Here is a 19,222-nt window from a genome sequence, read left to right as displayed (position 1 = left end):
ATGTGTATGCTTATATATGTCATGTTGTGCAATGATATGGGCACACAGACATCCCTTAATTAATCTTACAATCAAATCAATCAAGAAATACTGAATTGTGACTTGTAAAAATGAATCCAAACACAAACCTGTGAAGAAAGTACATTAGGTAAAGTATGTTAGGTTAAGATTCCCAACACTTAATGACCACAGTTACAACCCAAGCATCAAAAATAAAATATTGTTCCTCTGAAAAACCTACAAAATGTGAACAGATGGATGAGCAGCCAGAAAACAATGCAAAACACAACTACTAACATGCCTAACTTCAGATTTCAATAACAATTAAAACTAGTCAGCCCTTGTAATCGTACAAATCTAAATGGGTAAATCATAAACATGGACACGACAGAATAGAAAACGGCAAGCCAAACCCTCTAATCACATAATCATAAATATGGACATGACAAAAGCAATGCATTTGTGTGCTTTTATTCAGCAGTGGGTGTCCCCCCAGGACAGTTTATAGCAAGCATCTTTCTACATATTTACCTCATGTATACATTCTCCTATATCAGTTCTACTCAAACATGAGACAAGTTTGAAACAATGGTGGTACTTGTTAAAACAGTTCAAATACCTTTAGTAAACTCTTGCAGCATTCTGACAAATGTGAAGTCTTTCAGATTTAAAGAACAAGTACAGCACATATTTCATAAACAAAAGTATCAACAAAATGGCATCCTTTCCAAGTGCCAGAACTAGCAGTTCACAAAAAAACTGTCATCCAAACCACTTTTTTTGTCCTTTAGGTCATTTTGATGAAAAAAGCAACATCCAAGCCTTTTCAAATGTGCATTTTCTAATGACAGCACTATGTGGCAGGTTTTGTTTCCACAATCTCAGCTAGAGTAGTGTTTTCCTTGTGCAAAACCAGACTGACTATATTGATAACCTCCTTGTTGGAAATGCTGCTCAAATTGCCCTCCTTGATTGTAGTTTTGACCCCCTCTGCCTCCCCAGCCACCTCCACCTTGACCTCCGCGGCCTCCACGGCCTCCTCGGCCACCTCGACCTCCACCACGGCCTCCACCTCGATCACTGTAATTACTATCTTGGTATCGGTTGTCTTGCTGATAGTTACTTCCAGAAGAGCTACCACCTTGGTAGCCACCACTGCCACCTTGGTATCCACCTCCGCCTTGGTAGCCACCACCTCCACCCTGATAGCCTCCTCCGCCCTGGTAGCCTCCTCCACTACCTTGGTAGCCACCACTTTGGTAACCACTGCCACCACCTTGATAACCACTTCCTTGATATGAAGACTGAAAACCACCATGGTAGCCACCTCCTTGATATCCACCACCTTGGTAATTTCCACTTTGGTAGCCACCTGACTGGTGGCCTGCATCCTGATAGCTGCCACCTTGGTAGCTACTACCACCACCACCATCTGACCAGCTTCCTTGAACTTTGCCTCCTCGGCCTCTGCCTCCTTGATCTGACCCTCCACGTCCACCACCTCGACCTCCATCTCTGCCTCCGTAAGACTGGTCATAGCCTCCTCTTCCTCCACCGCCACCTCCTCCTCTTCCACCATACTGCTGAGGAGCCTGCTGTTGGGTCTTCTGCCATGGTGGCATCTCAGGAGGTGGAGGCTCGATTTCATTAGGTCTGCCACCTCTGTCTGGAACTCTGCCCATCAAAACCTACAAAACAAAACCATACTGTAAATGCACTGATCCTTTATGGCTATGCAACAAAATTCAATTACAATTAAGATCAACAGAATATAAGCTATCATTACTGGAAAAGTTACATGAAAATGCTGATGCTATATTAAATTGACTTCTCAATTGTTTAAGCAGGACAATACATGGAAATCAATATGGTACTTGTCACATATCATACAATACATCAAAAAAGGCAAAATGGAAGAAAGAGCAGTTCAGTTTTAAAATAATTTGAGAGCATTCACTAAAACCTGAAAAGGCTAAATAGAACTTTAATATTATGCTATCTGCACCATTAACATCCTGAAATGAAAAGGTCAGACTTGTAGCAGTTATGCTTAAAAAATTCAACACAAGTGCAACCATTATACTACAAGGCAATGCACCAATCGAGGCAGACAGGCTACATGCCAAGATGAGGGAATTAAAGAGGGGGGACAGCAAGTGGCGTATACATGTACACATACTGGAAATTAAAATAAAATGTCTTAAAACAGGAAAAGTCCAAGCACATTAACAACAGGACACAAAGGAGAAAAAAGCACCCACAATAACACTGAATGAAATGAAAATTACTGCTGTGCGATGTACTTAAAATAACTGCAGATCCTAGAGGACAGGAAAGCGTAACAACAAATTACATTTCTGATTCAGCCACTTTCTGTTCTCACATCTGTTTTTTTTTGCATTATTCACCCTGTTTTTCCCCAGCAGTGGCTCTTCCATGAGTTGACTCATAAATGTGTTGCACCTTCAAAGATGAGCATGACTCCATATAAGCACTTGTTATTAATCTTTCTTCAGTTTTTCACATGGGACAAGGTGTGTGTGTGTGTGTGGGGGGGGGGGGGGGCAAGAACCACTGCTGGTTCTGACACAGTCAGCAAAAATAAAGTGAGGTTATAAATCATTCTAGCAACGATGAACAACTCTCACTTGGGAGATATTTTACTTTTATAGCAAATTCTCCCTAAATATCATCTGTCACATTAAGTATCTTAGAACTGCATTATCTTTTTCTGTGAAGGACACAGACTAAATCATAATCAGTTGGACAACACAGACTAAACCATAATCAGTTGGACAGAACTTCAAACACTTGGTCACTGCTAGGAGTTGGGCAATTCTAGGACCCTTGCAAAACAACCATAAGGTCAAAGCTCAGACTTAACTTCCAATTCATAGGTCTGGTGCATGGTGAAATAAGTAGTCCATTGGGTACCTTTGACAATATCTTGTGCAGTAGCATTTAAATGAGGCACCTTCCAGAAAAACTTGGACAGGAACATTTAAATAAGCTGCTCAGGCAAAATGCATTCTAAACTGTGCCCTAACATATGGTATTCGCTACAGGAGAAAAAAAAAGATAATACAAGATCAGCAACTTAACATCTGGTTACAGGCGAGTATTTTCACTTTATTTAAGGGCAAACAACTGATCTGTCTATTTGAAAACAAAGTCTTGTGCAGTACCTAGGTGCTTGTGAAAAGTGGTTCCTCTTCATTCTGGAAGCTGGGACAAAAGAATGGAAGTTTGGTAGACTGGTTCAGAGAAAAGTACAGTTTTGTACCTACCATAAATGTAGATGTTCGAGTGCTAATACAGCTGCAGTAATCACAGATGGGGTTTTCAGCCGTCAGGCGGTCCCTCGGTCGGCCGAATTCCAAAGTCTTGGTCCGGCGTCGGTTGTCGTCGCTTACTCTTCTGACGTCAGGAAGGCCAGAGTATATAAGACACAGCCGACGCCATGTTCTTCAGTCTTTCTTGCCCCAGATGTCAGGTGCCCCCAAAAGGAAGGCAATACATAAATAAGGCTTATCTACATATGCAAGCAATGCAATGTAATGCAAAATCAGTGTAATCAAGCAAATAAAACATAGCAGGATAACCCAGTCAGGTGATATGAAGAGGTTGTTAGGCCCCATGCCTTTACCAAGTGGGGAAGGAGGGAGGGAAACCTGTACTGCAGCTGTATTAGCACTCGAACATCTACATTTATGGTAGGTACAAAACTGTACTATGTTCATCGTGCATACAGCTGCAGTAATCACAGATGGGTAGAGTCCCAAAGCTATGCATAGGGTGGTAGGTACTATGAGGAACTGGGTTGAGCCAGAATGCCCTGCAAAACAGCAGTGGCAAAGCCTGCTCTTGTTCTGGAATATAAGGGCAGGTGGTAGTGTCTTGTGAAGGTATGTACAGAACTCCAAGTGGCTGCCTCCAAAATATCCTTAGTAGGAACACCTCTGAGGAAGGCTGTAGAGGTGGCTGTGGCCCTGGTGGAGTGAGATCTGATACCAGTAGGGACAGATTTCCCATGATAGGAATAACACAACCGTATGCAGTGGCCAATCCACTTGGAAATGGTCTGTTTGGTAACTGGTTTCCCTTGAGCCCCTACGGCATAGGACACAAAAAGATGTTCTGATTTCCTGAAGGACTTTGTTCTGTCCAAATAGTAACGTAGCTGCCTATGGATGTCTAAAGAGTGAAGCAGCCTCTCCCCTTTGTTTTGAGGGTTAGGATAAAAGGTAGGTAGGTGTATGGCTTGATTTAAGGCTACCCTGGATACCACTTTTGGCATAAAAGATGGGTTGGTACGAAGGGAAACCCTGTCCTGATGGAAGATGAGGAAGGGCTGCACCGCCATGAGGGCCTGTAGTTCAGAAACCCTACGAGCTGAAGTGATGGCCAGAAGGAAAGCTGTTTTCCAGGACAAATATTGCAGATCTGTTGAGGCAGCAGGTTCAAAGGGAGGCAATGTTAATTTTTCCAGTATGTAATTAAGGTCCCAGGCTGGTATTGGTTGCTTCCTTGGAGGTCTTGTATTCTTAGCCCCTCTGAGGAACTGTCGTAAGAGTGGGTGAGAGAATAAAAGAGGATCTGTGTTGAATTCTGCAGAAATGGCTGACGCATCTATTTTTATGGAAGAAAATGAAAGTCCACTGTTCAGCAGTTCAGCTAGGTACTGTAAAACCTGAGGCAAGTTCAATTTTCTAGGGTCCTGGCCTCTTTTCTCATTCCAACAGCAAAACCGCTTCCATTTTGCGGAGTAAGCTTTTCTTGTAGATGGTCTTCTGGCCTCCAAAATGACATCCTGCACCTCCTTGGAGAGTAGGGACTGTTGTGGTGTCAAGGAATTTTCCATGCAGCGAGGTTGAGTGTTTTCAGCTGACTGTGAAGAGTTTTGTAGCTGTTCTGAGTCAGTAGAAGAGGCATTAGAGGCAGGGACCAGGGAGGAGTATGTGTTAGGCTCCTCAGGAGTGGATACCAGTGTTGCCTTGGCCAATCTGGAGCAATCAGTATCATCCTCGGTGTGTCTGTTCTTGCTTTCAAAAGCACCTTGGGCAGAAGGGGCAGAGGTGGGAATGCATAAACTGTCCATGCTGTCCAACTGAATGAAAGGGCGTCCACTTTCCAGGCCTTTGGATGAAAGGTCCTTGAACAAAATTTTTTCAGTTGATGGTTCCTGTGGGAGGCAAAAAGATCTATGTCTGGCCTCCCCCATGCTTGGATTATCTCTGTAAACACCTGAGGATGTAACTTCCATTCGTGTGGATCTGTCATATTTCTGCTTAGAGTGTCTGCCAGTGTGTTTTCCAGTCCTGGCAAGTACTGTGCTTGAAGTTCGATTTGTCTTTCCAGAGCTAAGTTCCAAAGAGTCATGGCTAGTCTGCACAAGGGGTATGAATGTGTTCCTCCTTGTTTGTTTATGTACCACATTACTGTGGTGTTGTCTGTTCTTATCAGTAATTGTCCTGGATGCAGGAAGTCCTTGAAAGCTGTAATTGCATTTATTACTGCTAGCATTTCTTTTTGATTGATGTGAAGGTGCTTTTCCTTTTGGGACCATCTGCCCTGAATGCACCTGTCCTTCATGTGCGCCCCCCCAGGCGTAATCTGAGGCGTCTGTGGTTATGACTTGTTTTGCTTGAGGCTTGCAGAATGGAAGGCCTGTGTTTACTTGACATGCTTGGGCCCACCATAGAAATTCCTTTTGCAAACATGGAATTATTGGTATAATTGCTTCCAAACTGTGACTGTGTTGAGACCATAGATTTTTTAGGTACCATTGAAGTTTCCTCATATGCAGCTTTGCACATGGGATTAGAAGAATGCAAGATGCCATGAATCCCAGAGCCTGCATGATTTTCCTTGCAGTAAGCCTGGTACTTTTTGCTAGTGTTTCGAAGTACTGAGATAGTTGCCCTTGTTTTTCTGGCGTAAGATATGCCATCTGGGTGTTTGTGTCCAAGTTGGCACCCAGGAAGGTTATTTTCTGAGATGGTGTTAGCCTTGATTTCTCCTTGTTGATGGTATATCCCAGAGAAAGCAGTAACCGTGTCACATATGCCAGATGTTCCAGTAGTATGCGTTTTCTGTCCGCTTGGATCAGGCAGTCATCCAGATAAGGGTAAATTTGTATCCCTTGAAGTCTGCAATCACTGATGCCAGGCACTTTGTGAATACTCTGGGCGCAGTAGATAAGCCAAAGGGCAATGCAGAGAATTGATAGTGGATTGAACCTGCAAGAATATCTTCTGCAGCTTTGTCTGATTGGGACATGCAGGTATGCCTCCTTGAGGTCCAATGTTACCAGCCAAAACTCCTTGCCCAGCATGGGAAGAAGTTGCTGTAATGTGAGCATCTTGAATTTTGGTACGAGTAGGAATGTGTTTAGGATGGATAAGTCCAAAATGGGTCTCCAGTCAGTTCCTTTTCTTGGTACCAGAAAAAGTCTTGAATAAAAACCTTGACCTTGTTGGTGTGTAGGTACCTTTTGTATAGCTCTCATGTTTAGGAGCTTTGAAATTTGCAGTTGTGCCTCTGCCCTTTGATTTTGTGGCAGGTTTGGCATGCCTCTCATTTTTGGAAGAGTGTGAAATTGAAATTTGTAGCCTCTGTTTATAATGTCCAGTATCCATTTGTCTGCTGTGACAATATGCCAATTGCTTGCAAATAATGCTAGTTTCCCTCCCAAAGGTGCTGCTAGCTGAGACTTGCTTGGCATGGAAATGAGGGAGTCATTGGGTTTGCTTCCTGTATTGTTGTGCACTGTCTTCACCACCTCTTGGTGCTGGAGATTGCCATTGTCTGCCTCTATATGATCCTTGTGATTGCCCTCTGCCCCTTGGGCGTCTGTATCTACCTCTTTGGGGCTTGTCAGTTGCTGGAAAGGACCAGTTTTTTGAAGGCCAATTTCTGCTAAAACGTGGTGGTTGGACCTGTAAGAAAGCCTTGACAGTTTGCATAGATTTGGCTTTTTCTTCCATTTTCCGTAGTATCTCCTCAGCATTAGTACCAAATAGTACATCCTTTTGTAAAGGAGCATCAAGAAGTTTAGCTTTCACATGATCAGGTAAATTTTGTTCCCTAAGCCAGGCATGTCTGCGAATGACTGATCCTGTAGCAGCCGCTCTACTGGAAGCCTCTAGGGCATCATAACCACATTGTAAGGTGTGTTTACCCACTTGCTCCGCACTATGCATCATATCCTGTAACTCTTTTAAATCTGGTTGTTCAGGTTGAGACATTTTGTTCCTTAATTGTGATAACAGGTACTGTTGATATTTAATCATATGAAACTGACAGTTTAAGGCCCTCATGGCTAGGGTGGCCGAGGTATATACCTTTTTACCCCACCTTTCTAGAGATCTGGATTCCCTTTCTGCAGGGAGTGGATTCTTGGCAGTGGAGGCCTTTAATCCCTTGGGGCCTTGTGAAATGGTTTCAGGGTCAGCATTATGGCCTTTGTAAAGAAATTGGTGAGAGCTGGGGTACTCTGTAATACCTATCAGGTTTTACTGGTGCAGGAGGCAGAGAATCAGGGTTAAGGCAAGCCTCCGAATAGACATCATCCAGTACATCCAAAACAGGGGGTATAGCCAGAGGTCTGTGCTGAGGTAACCAAAGAAATTCCCTAAGTCTTTTCTTGGAATCTGAAAAGTCTTGGCCTTCCCAATGGAAGTGTTCCCTCAAAGTGTGCAAGGTTTCCCCAAAAGAAAAATCCTCAGGAGGGGATACAGAAGGAATGGACTGTTCTGCATCCGAATCCTCAAAAGGGGAGTAAGACTGTTCCTCTGCATCAGAATGTTCTGATAAAATGGATCCCTGATCAGAAGAGGGAGATTCTTCCTCCACTCTGGGTCTCTTGTCAGGAGGGGGCTGAGAACCTCTGATAAGAGTAATTAAATCCTCAGCCATTTTAAGCATTTGTTTCTTAGGCATGGGTCCAGGAGATGGGCCCTGTGCAACAGGCCTCGTGGGATGCCTGGCTGCCTTGGATTTAGTAAAGGCCTTTATTGAAAAAGAAGATGAGGGCCTAAATACACCATGGGTGGAGGTAGACCTGTCCACATTAGTAGGCTCGACATTAGCAGGGGCTTCAGTTGTAGTCTGGGAAAGGGCCGAGGACCCAGTGGTCTCGGGTACAGAGGACACTGCCAAAGGAGTGTCGTCGGTAGTCAGGGACTGCAAAGGTGTCTCGCTGAGAACCGGACCACGTGTAGCCTGTTTTGGCGTGGTGTCGGCGGGGACCGCGGGCCTCGCGTGTCGGGTCCTTTTCCTTGCGTTTTTTGGACAAAACGGTAGTTGGAGTGTCCGACAACATTTTATAATCAAAAGCTTTACCAAAGTAGTGTTGGGCGAACTCCGCCCGATGCTTGATAGTGCATTTATTGAAGGTAGCGCAAAAGCGACAGCCCGAGACGTCGTGGTCTGGGCCCAAACAAGGTATGCAAAGGGAATGGAAATCCTTATGCGGTATTTGCTTCCCACAAGAAATACAATTAACTTTTTCTGACATCGGTCTGAGGCAAGAAAAGTTTCAACGGGTACTTAGCTTTAAAGAAGACTTCGGTTCCAATTTTTTCGTAATTCAGGAGCTGGCCGACCGGCACTTGCGAACTGCTTCTGCTTCGGGCACCGTGCGGCAAAAAAGACTGAAGAACATGGCGTTGGCTGTGTCTTATATACTCTGGCCTTCCTGACGTCAGAAGAGTAAGCGTCGACAACCGACGCCGGACCAAGACTTTGGAATTCGGCCGACCGAGGGACCGCCTGACAGCTGAAAACCCCATTTGTGATTACTGCAGCTGTATGCACGATGAACATCTGCTGAGATTACTTTAAGTACAAAAAGAAAAGTGGTTATCAAAAAAAACACTTTCATTAAGAAGGACTGCATAAACTGGCTTGCACAAGACAGCACACAGTTCTGAGATAATTCTCTGCTGCATCTCACGAGGCGCATCTGAATCAGACCGGGCAGTTTAAGAGTCGAGCCTTGATTTCTTGATCTTCTTTTTGGGTGGGAGCAGGCATAGTGCAAGTCCAGTGGTTACGCCATCTAGGTTTGTGCGAGGTGCTTCAGACTATGAGTCTAAGAATTTGAGGAGGAAAGTCTGGTACAAAGTTTTTGGCAGATTTCAGCTCCTAAACAAAACATACAATGGGAGTGATGGCCTTTATAAGGGATTGGCCTACCACTGTCACACTTCCCTGTATTAGCTATTAGCTGACATTAATGAATTGTTTAATATATATATAAAATCTACCTGAAAACATATAAACAACCGAATGCTGACAATGAGATAATACAACGGAGATGACAGACGATTGAAAATCCCGACGCTGAGAACGCCGACATGTTAAGGTATGTGTGTGATAGTGACAGACATTAGGGTCAGGGTGCGGGTAAGGTAAGTGTGCGATAGTGACAGACTTTAAGGTTAGGGGCGAGTTAAGTGAGTTTGGCTTAGGGTTAGGTGAGTGTGCGATAGTGACGGACCTTAGGGTTTGGGTAAAGGTTAGTGCATAGACAGTTGTGTATGTAAGGTTTAGTGTTGGTGTGCTTGTATTTTTTGTGTGTGTGTGTGTGTGTGTGTGTGTGTGTGTGTGTGTGTGTGTGTGTGTGTGTGTGTGTATGTATGTGTGTGTGTGTGTTTTACAGAAACGGTATTTGTTGGTATTTGTTTTGTTGATTGTCGGGATTTTGGTTTGTCGGGCATGTGAAGTTTCATGTTTTTGAACAGTTAGTTATGTACTCACCATAAAGTTAGATGTATGTAGTCCATCTCGCCTCACATTCTTCACTTGTGGGTTCGGAGCCGAATGTCGGCTCCGACTTGGCCTATTTACTAGCTTGAAAGTTTTTGATTGGCTGGTCTAAGATGGTATCCCACAATACACTGCTCCACAACCCCAGATCTAGTTTGCTGCCAACATAAGTATCGTATCCATCGCCCAAACATACACACACACCCATAACAATGAGGTCCAACAAATTATCCAAAGGGACTCTAACGTCAAAAGTACAAGATCATCCTCCAAATCCTCCAGGTGTGGGGGACGGTGGTGATGGTGGTGGGGGGGTAATGAAGAATGTGAGGCGAGATGGACTACATACATCTAACGTTAAGGTGAGTACATAACTAACTGATGTTATGTAGTCCTATCTCGCCTACATTCTTCACTTGTGGGACAGCGTCCCTAGCACCTACATCCTGGGTGGCTCAATGGAAAATACTCCTGAGCACCGTGGAGCCAAAAGATGATCTGCCCCTGGACACCACATCCAATTTGTAATGGGAAACAAACGTGTGAGGAGAAGCCCATGTTGCAGCCGCACATATATCATCCATCGATAACCTAGCCTGAAAGGCTGTGGAAGTGGAAACTGCTCTGGTAGAGTGTGCTCTGACTGGAAAAGGCAGGCTCTTTCCCCCTGCCTGATAAATAAAGAAGACGCAACCAGCTATCCACCTAGAGATGGTGACCTTGGAAACCACAGACCCCATGCGATTCTCTGAGAACTAAACGAAGAGCTGGTCTGACTTCCGCCAATCTTTAGTTCTGTGTAGATAAAAGCGTAGTTGCCTATGAACATCCAACAGATGAAACTGGTACTCTGCCTTATTGGAGAAGTTGGGGAAGAAGACCGGCAGCTCAATGGACTGATTAATATTAGATAAGGAAGCCACTTTGGGAAGAAAGGATGGATTTGGTCTGAGACTATCTTTATGGAATACCAATTATGGGGGCTTGACTGATAAGGCCTGGAGTTCTGATACTCGTCTAGCCGATGTGATCGCTATCAAAAAGGCAGATTTCCATGTAAGAAATTTTAAATCGCAGGAAGCCGCGGGCTCAAAGGGTGGGAGAGTGAGGGCCTGCAGAACAAAATTGAGGTCCCAGGGCATAAAAGGTTGAGATACAGGGGGATGAAGGAGAAGAGCGCCTTACAGGAATGCTCTACACAGCCTGTGTTCCATTAAGCTAGGTTCATAAGCCACATGATAATTTGAAATAGCCGCCAGCTGAACTTTGATGGTGGCCGAGGCAGATCCTTGGTAGAATAAATGAGATAAAAAGTCCAACACAGAGTCACTGGGGGCTGTGTAGGGGTCAATAACTTTGGACTGGGCCCATATCGAAAACCTTTTCCACTTGCTAGAGTAGATCTTCCTAGTGGACGGCTTATGAGAGGATGAAAGAATATGGACCACTTCTGGAGAAAAATCATGACACCTGACTATGGATGGAAGTGTAGGGGTCAATACCTTTGGACTGGGCCCATATCGAAAACCTTTTCCTCTTGCTAAAGTAGATCTTCCTAGTGGATGGCTTATGAGAGGATGAAAGAATATGGACCACTTCTGGAGTAAAATCATGACACCTGACTATGGATGGAAGTGGAGTAGCCAGGCAGTCAGCCGGAGGGTCTCCAGGGAGGAGTGGAGTTGTCCCGACAAATGTCAGCAAGTCTGGACGAGGGTCCAGAGTCCAAGGAGCATCCATGATGTAAGGTTGAAGGAAGGGGAACCATACTTGTCGAGGCCAGTGTGGCGCGATCAGAATCAATTTGCTTCCCAAGGATAGCACTTTCTGAATCACCCTCGAGATAAGGGGAAACGGAGGAAAGCATACAGCAGACCAGAGGGCCAATTGTGCGTAAGAGCGTCCCTTGGAGATTCCCCCGGTGGGGGGATCAGCGAGAAGTAGTTGCTGCATTTCGCATTGAGGGGGCTGGCAAACAGATTGCAGCAAGGCTGACCCCATTTGCTGAATATACTGTCCGCCACCCGGCGGTTCAGGGACCACTCGTAAGGCATGAGGATCGCCCTGCTTAGCCTGTCTGCAATCACATTGGTTTTCTCCGGGATGTGCGTTGCCACCAAGGCCCGTTGGGAAGCTATCACCCAATTCCACGCTCTCATGGCCTCTATGCATAGTGGGTACGATCCGGTTCCTCCTTGTTTGCTGAGATACCACACTACTGACATGTTGTCTGAGTGTATCACAATAGACCCTAGAGGGAGGACATCCTGAAGTGCCTGCAAAGCTAGGAGCACTGCCCTCATCTCCAGGACATTTATGTGCAAGTCTATCTCGTGCTCCTGCCCCGTGCCTTGGACCATCCTGCCGAGATAATGCCCCCCCACCCTATCCGGGAGGCGTCCGTAGTCACTGTGGCTACCGGGTTGGATGGAAATAGAAGTTATGTTCTTACCATAACGTTCCATGTTAGTTGTCTTCTTCTCGCCTTCTTCTTGCTGGATGGGTTCGGAGCCGACCTCGGCTCCGACTCGGCCACTCTAAAAGCTCGAGAGTTGGTTCCACCAGCTCGAGGCTCCCCTTATATCCCACAATGCTAGGCGTGAGTTACCTCAGATCTCGTTTGTAAGCTAGGCCCAGCTTATAATAGTAGCAGAATAACTAGAAACAAAATCCACCTCTATAAACACGGGTGAAGAGAAGGGTGACCTACATCCTGATCTAGGAAATATGCACGGCAGAGCATATACCTAAAGTAAAGAGGTGGTAGAAAAAGAGGTCACAATCAAACTCCTCTAGGTCTGTCCAGGCCAGGGGGAAGGAGGGTGGGACGCAAGAAGAAGGCGAGAAGAAGACAACTAACATGGAACGTTATGGTAAGAACATAACTTCTATATGTTAAGTTGTCTATCTCGCCTTCATTCTTGCTGGATGGGACCGGCCCCTAGCACCTTGTCCTGGGTGGCCTAACGGAACAGACTCTTGAGAACAGTGGAACCAAAGTTAGCTCTATGCCTAGAAGCTAAATCCAATTTATAATGAGAAATGAAAGTGTGAGGAGTAGCCCAAGTAGCCGCTGCACAAATGGTGTCAATAGGCAGTCTGTCTTGGAAGGCTATAGAAGTAGCCAAAGCTCTGGTAGAATGGGCTTTAGGTTTGTTAGGCAGCTTTTGGTGTCTAATTTCATAAACAAGGGAAATCAGCGATGTTAGCCATCTAGATAATGATACCTTTGAAACTGAAAGTCCCTTTCTGCCTTCTGCATAAGAGACAAACAGCTGGTCAGATTTTCTGAATTGTTTGGTTCTATCCAAATAGTACCTTAACTGACGATGAACATCTAGCCAATGCAATTTTTGTTCAGACCTGTTAGAATATTCTGGAAAAACACAGGCACGTCAATGCTTTGATTTAGATTAGACGCCGAGGCTATCTTAGGTAAAAAGACGGGTTGGTTCAGAAGATACCCTGTCCTTATGGAACAACAGATAAGGAGGTCGACAGCTGAGTGCATGAAGTTCTGAAACTCTTCTAGCTGAAGTAATAGCCACTAGAAAGAGTGTCTTCCATGATAACAATTTTAAAGAACAGGAGGCTGCAGGTTCGAAAGGGGAAAGAATCAAAGAGCTAAGAACTAAATTTAGGTCCCAAGGAGGAGGAGGATTTCTTATAGGAGGTCTGAGTAGAAAAACTCCCTTCAAAAAGGCTTTACAAAGCTTGTGGGACATGATAGCAGACTCTGAAATGCCCACATGAAAATTAGAAATAGCTGCCAATTGAACTTTAAGAGTAGAAGGAGATGAACCTGCATGGAAGAGTTCAGCTAGAAAATCAAGGAACATTTGGATGGAAGCATTGAAAGGATCTATGTCCTTTCCTTGAGCCCAATAGGCGAAACGTTTCCACTTACTCAAATAAACCTTCCGAGTGGAAGATTTATGGGAAGCTATCAAAATATCTCGGACAGAGTGAGATATTTGAGGAAGCCTGGCTAAGGTTGGAATTGGAGGAACCAAGCAGTGAGGTTCAGAGAGGGAAGGGAGCGATGAAACTGACCCGACTGATGGATCAAAAGATCTGGAACTAGGTCCAGATGCCAAGGTCGGTCCAACAGAAAATGATGTAGAAAGGGGAACCAAACCTGTCGAGGCCAGTAAGGAGCAATGAGGATCAACGAGGCCTTCTGAGCGATAGCTTTCTGTATCACTTGAGAGATTAGTGGGAAGGGAGGAAATGCATACAGAAGTCCCCGGGCCAAACTTGGACTAGAGCGCCTCTGCTGGGCTGGCCTGGTAAAGGGAATAGGGTGAAATAATCTCTGCACTTGCTGTTTTGGGGAGTAGCAAAAAGGTCGCAGCAAGGCTGACCCCACTTGAGAAAAATTTCTCTCACAACAGAGTCTTTCAGAGACCACTCGTGAGGCATGAGGATAGCTCTGCTCAATTTGTCCGCAATTTGATTGGACTTCCCGGGGATGTGCGTTGCTATCAGAAACCGCTGAGAAGAAATCGCCCATTGCCACAGTCTGAGTGCTTCTCGACACAGAGGTAGGACCTGGTTCCGCCTTGTTTGTTGATATACCACACTACAGACATATTGTCCGTCTGGATTGCTATCGCTCCCAAGGGAAGAGAGTCTTGAAGGGCTTGCAACGCTAAAAGCACTGCTCTCATCTCCAGAACATTTATGTGCCAGTGGCAGTCGCCTGGTTGCCATGTGCCCTGGACAGTTCTGCCCTGATAATGCCCCCCCCACCCGATCAGGGAGGCGTCCGTTGTCAGAGTAGCAACCGGAGGGGAAGGGACAAAGGGTCTTCCCAATAAGAGCTGAGGGGAAGACATCCACCACAGAAGATGATTCCTGCATGTCTGCGTAATCATAATGGTGTGGGACATCGGAAGTTGCTGGTATGACCATTGCGTGAAGAGCATCCATTGAAGGTTTCTCATGTGGAATCTGGCTAATGGAAGCAGAGGTATGGCAGCCGCCATAATCCCCAACACTTTCAGAACTAACCTGGCTTTGATTCTGTTGCTGCTGAAGAGGAGCGAGACCAGTTTGTGTATGTCTGTTACTCTCTGATCTGTTAGTCTTGCAGACATGTTGACTGTGTCTAGATTTGCGCCTATGAAGGTAATAGTACGACAAGGCGACAAAACAGACTTTTCGCAATTTATTGAAATGCCTAAATTTTGACAAATGCGAAAGGTGTAGTCCCTAGCCATTAGAAGAAGATGCTTGGTGGGAGCTGTGAGGAGCCAGTCGTCCAAATATGGAAACACCTGGAATCCTTGACGTCTCAGGTGAGAAGCTACCACTGCCATGCATTTGGGTAAACATCCGGGGGGCAGTGGTGAGACCAAAGGGCAGGGCCCTGAAATGAAAATGACTGGTTCCCAGCCTGAAGCGAAGGAATCTTCTGGAGCGTCTGTTCATTTTTATGTGATAGTACGCATCCTGAAGGTCTATAGAGCACATCCAGTTTCCCTTTCCCAAAAGGGGAAGGATGGACTGCAGCGTGACCATCCGAAATCTTGTTTTCTTGACTGACTTGTTCAAGATACTGAGATCCAAAATTGGTCTCCAGTCCCCTGTTTTCTTTGGAACTAAAAAGAACCTGGAGTAGATTCCGGATCCTTGCTGGTCTGCTGGAACTGGCTGAATTGCTCTTTTGCAAGCAGCTTTGAAATTTCCCCCGCTGCAAGATCCCTTTGGGCCGGTGGAACATCTGGAAGGGATTTTTTTGATTGCTTTGGCATGCTGACGAAGCGAATGGAATAGCCTTCGAAATGATGGACTGTACCCATTTGTCTTGAGTCAGGGATAGCCAGGCTTCTGGGTACAGTGACAATCTTCCCGACTGCCTCCGAAGGTGGGCAGTCGGGCAACACCTCAGGGATGCTGAAAGGGCTTATCAGAGAACGCCTCTCGATTGCCCTGGTTCTGCGGACCCCCTGCCTCTAGGGCGACGTCTATCATTGTTGTTCCCCCTCTGCCTCTGGCGGGAACCGACTCTGTCGCCAGGCGAAGTCCCTTGAGATTGTTTGGAACCACATTTTCCCACTTTTCTGGCCTTTGGGGTAAGGCCTAGAAGGAGTAGAAAACGGACTCCGGCAGAAAGAGTCTTGCCATCCGTCTCGCACCTAGTCAAGGTTTCTTTCACTTGAGGACCAAAAAGAGATGATCCATCGAACGGGAATTAGTGAAAGACGCTTTAAAGGGGTCCGCAGTTGCATAGCCGCATCCAGGCATGCCTGCGTAAGGCTACACCTGTCCCTGCGGCCCTGCTCGCTCCATCAGCCGCATGAAAGGAGGCGCATGGAGGAGTTAGCTATGGAGTTCAGGGTAGCCAGCTGAGTGTTCATCTTGTCTTGAAAACCCGCAGCTGTAGGATCCTTCAACATGTCACTCGCTTCTTTGATCAAGTCTCTTTGAAGACGAGTAAAATGGCATAGGTAGTTCAGCTTAACGCATTGCAAAGGTCGCTGATGAGAACATCCGCTTCCGCACCTGTCCATAGACCTAGATTCCTTGTTAGGTGGATGGACAGGCACTGAAGGATCAGCTAGTTCCTTCTTAGTGGCAGCAGCAACCACCATAGCATCCACAGAAACTCCCTTGGTCAAAAATTGTTTATCCGCTGGTGCCGTGATAAATTTTGAGGGTCTCCTGGGGTGGGGTCCACTGAGTCAGGAGCCGCCCATGCCTTTTTTGCTACCACCTGCATGAGGGGGTCAAAGGGGGGAGACACCCAGGAGATGGAAGGGCGAGAGCCAAACGCCTCAAGGTACACAGATTCATCCTCCGAAGGGTTGAGGGCTGGCCAATTTCCCTCTGCTTAAGGATTTCTAGAATGTCTGCAAATGAGACATCTTCAGAAGGGGAACGGGGGGAACCCTCGGAATTCTCTAAATCCGTGTCAGAGGTGACGGACTCAGGTGAGTCTATGTGTTTCCTCTTACACTTTCTCTTCCGAGGGGGCTCTTCTGCCAATTCAGGAGAGGCCTCGAAGAGGATGAGATCCCCACAGGGGATTCCTGAGGAGCTGGCTCTCTGCGGTCTGGGATGAGGGAGTGAGTCGACTTGACCTGAGGCACCGAAGAGGGAGGGGCGGACGGAGCCGACTGTGGAGTTGAACCAGGTTCCAACACACTCCGCATGACCTCGAACGCACCCCTGTCAGGCAGAGCCAGAGGTCCCCGCTCCGAAAAGCTAAAAACCTACCTCGGCACCGACAGTGATGGCTCCGAGGCGATGTCGGAGCCGAACTCACCAGCGCCAAGCCCGAGAGGGAGAGCGGGTCGGACAAGGGTCCGATGCCACTCACCCCTCGAGCCAACAGGAAGTCCGGCCGAGATTCTTCTAAGGAAGAAATCGAGCCGACGATGGAGCCGAAGACATTTGTATCGGCTCGACACTACCACAGTCTCGGTTCAACGCCCGGCCCGAGCTCAACGGTCGGAGGAGGGACATAATGGCGGACAGGGTCAGGCATCGACTGATGAGTCGGGCTCTGAAGCATTTGGGCCAGTGCCTCGGACTTGAGAAGTCGACTCACTACCCTCTGAAGGTCATGGTCCGAAAGCCTCGATGACCTAGAGGAGTGAGATCTATGGCTCCGTTCAGACAGCAGGGGAGATGCTGGAGCCGAATGAATGGAGCCAAGGGACGGTGACCTGGACCTCTTTCTAGATGTCGGTTCCGAAGGTCTGGTCGGAACCGACACAGGAATTTCCAATACCTCGGCTCCAGCCGGAGCCGAGGAACCCACAGAAACTGCAGTCTGAGACTCATCGGCTCCAGCCGGAGCCGATGTAGACGGAGGTTTCGAAGCCTTAGGCCTCGGCTCAGAAGCTGGCGCCGAGGACCTAGAAGCCTTGGAGGGCTTTCCCGAAGGAACAGTAAGGGAACCCTCAGGCTTAAGTAAACCTCTCAAAATAAGTTTGTTTTTTTTTTCCTGCAGGACCCTGGGGCTGAAGCCATGGCATACAGCGCAGGAGTCCTGCAGGTGTAAAGGTCCCAGGCAGTAGACACAAGAAGTGTGACCGTCTGTCAGAGACATTTTCTGACAGCACGAGTCACACTTCTTGAAGCCTGAGACCTTTGAGTCTTTAGACATTATAGAAGGAAGTGTAACCACACACACACAGTCAAACACACTGATTACACCCTATACAAGTTTAAACTCAAAAAATAAAACACACTATCAAAGTTTTAAATTCTTGAGAAAACACACACACACCACTAGGGGATGGAAAAGGCCCAAAGGCCCGAGGGAAGAACTTATGAGTTCTTGTGGAAAAGGGAGATAATAGAAGAGAAAAGGGGACAAAATCCACTAAACTAAGGGAAACAACTGTTAAGAATTAAACTAAAGGGGTTTAAGTAGACTAAATTTTACTCTACAATAACTCACCAAGAAGCCGGTAGAAACCAAACACCTCGATCGCTGTAGCGGCAAACGAGATCTGAGGTAACTCACACCTAGCATTGTGGGATATAAGGGGAGCCTCGAGCCGGTGGAACCAACTCTCGAGCTTTTAGAGTGGCCGAGTCGGAGCCGAGGTCGGCTCCGAACCCATCCAGCAAGAATGAAGGCGAGATAGACAACTTAACATCAAAGGGTTTCCCTACGTCTAAGTTGTTGGTGCATAGCCACCAACTGAAGTCCTCCTTGCATTTGCCTGTGATTAAGATAGGATGGGATAGCGGTAGTCTTTGGAAGGACCATTGGGTGAATAGGAGCCATTGTAGGATCCTCATATGTAACCTCGCTAACGGGACCATCATGATAGTGGATGCCATTGTCTCCAGTAACTGAAGAACTAGTCTTGCCCTCACACGTGTCAGAGACATCATCATCCGAACCTGTTGTTGCAACCCTGTGATCCTCTCCATAGGTAGGAATTCTCGCAATCGAATAGTGTCCAACTCTGCTCCTATAAATGAGACATGCTGTGAGGGTAGCAAGACAGATTTTTTCAGTTTATTGTGATGCCTAACTGGTGACAAAGATCGATAGCAGTATCTCTGTTTTGAAGAAGTAGATGCTTGGTGGGAGCGGATAGGAGCCAGTCGTCCAGGTAAGGAAACACCTGGAATCCTTGACGTCTCAAGTGAGCCGTCACCACTGCCATGCACTTGGTGAACACCCTGGGGGCTGTGGTGAGACCAAAGGGCAGGGCTCGAAACTGGAAGTGCCTGGCTCCCAGCCGGAAGCGTAGATGACATCTGGATGCTCTATCCATTTTGATGTGGTAATAAGCATTCTTCAGGTCAATGGAGCACATCCATACTTCCTTTCCCAATAATGGGAGAATTGACTGTAGCGTGACCATCTGGAATTTGGACTTGTGTACGTAATGATTGAGTCGGCTGAGATCCAAAATGGGTCTCAGGTCCCCCGTTCTTTTCGGCACAAAAAAGAATCTCTAGTATGTCCCTAATCTGATCT

The 19,222-nt window shown here is 46.4% G+C and overlaps 1 protein-coding gene across 1 annotated transcript in view; it reads right to left on the bottom strand.

Annotated features, from left to right (window-relative positions):
* Positions 1-455: 455 nt before the first annotated feature.
* Positions 456-19,222, bottom strand: part of LOC122791266 (protein FAM98A-like) — a gene marked incomplete at its 5' end in the record, with an annotated part of 841,249 nt that continues 822,482 nt past the window's right edge. The window contains 1 exon segment of the mRNA XM_044058940.1: positions 456-1,688. Coding sequence (XP_043914875.1) covers positions 882-1,688 — 807 coding nt within the window.

The sequence above is a fragment of the Protopterus annectens genome, chromosome 1.part2 (assembly GCF_019279795.1).
Source record: "Protopterus annectens isolate FY-2018-M chromosome 1.part2, PAN1.0, whole genome shotgun sequence".
NCBI lineage: Eukaryota > Metazoa > Chordata > Ceratodontiformes > Protopteridae > Protopterus > Protopterus annectens.
Note: the sequence above shows the minus strand (reverse complement) of the source record. Positions and strands in the feature narration are given on the sequence as shown.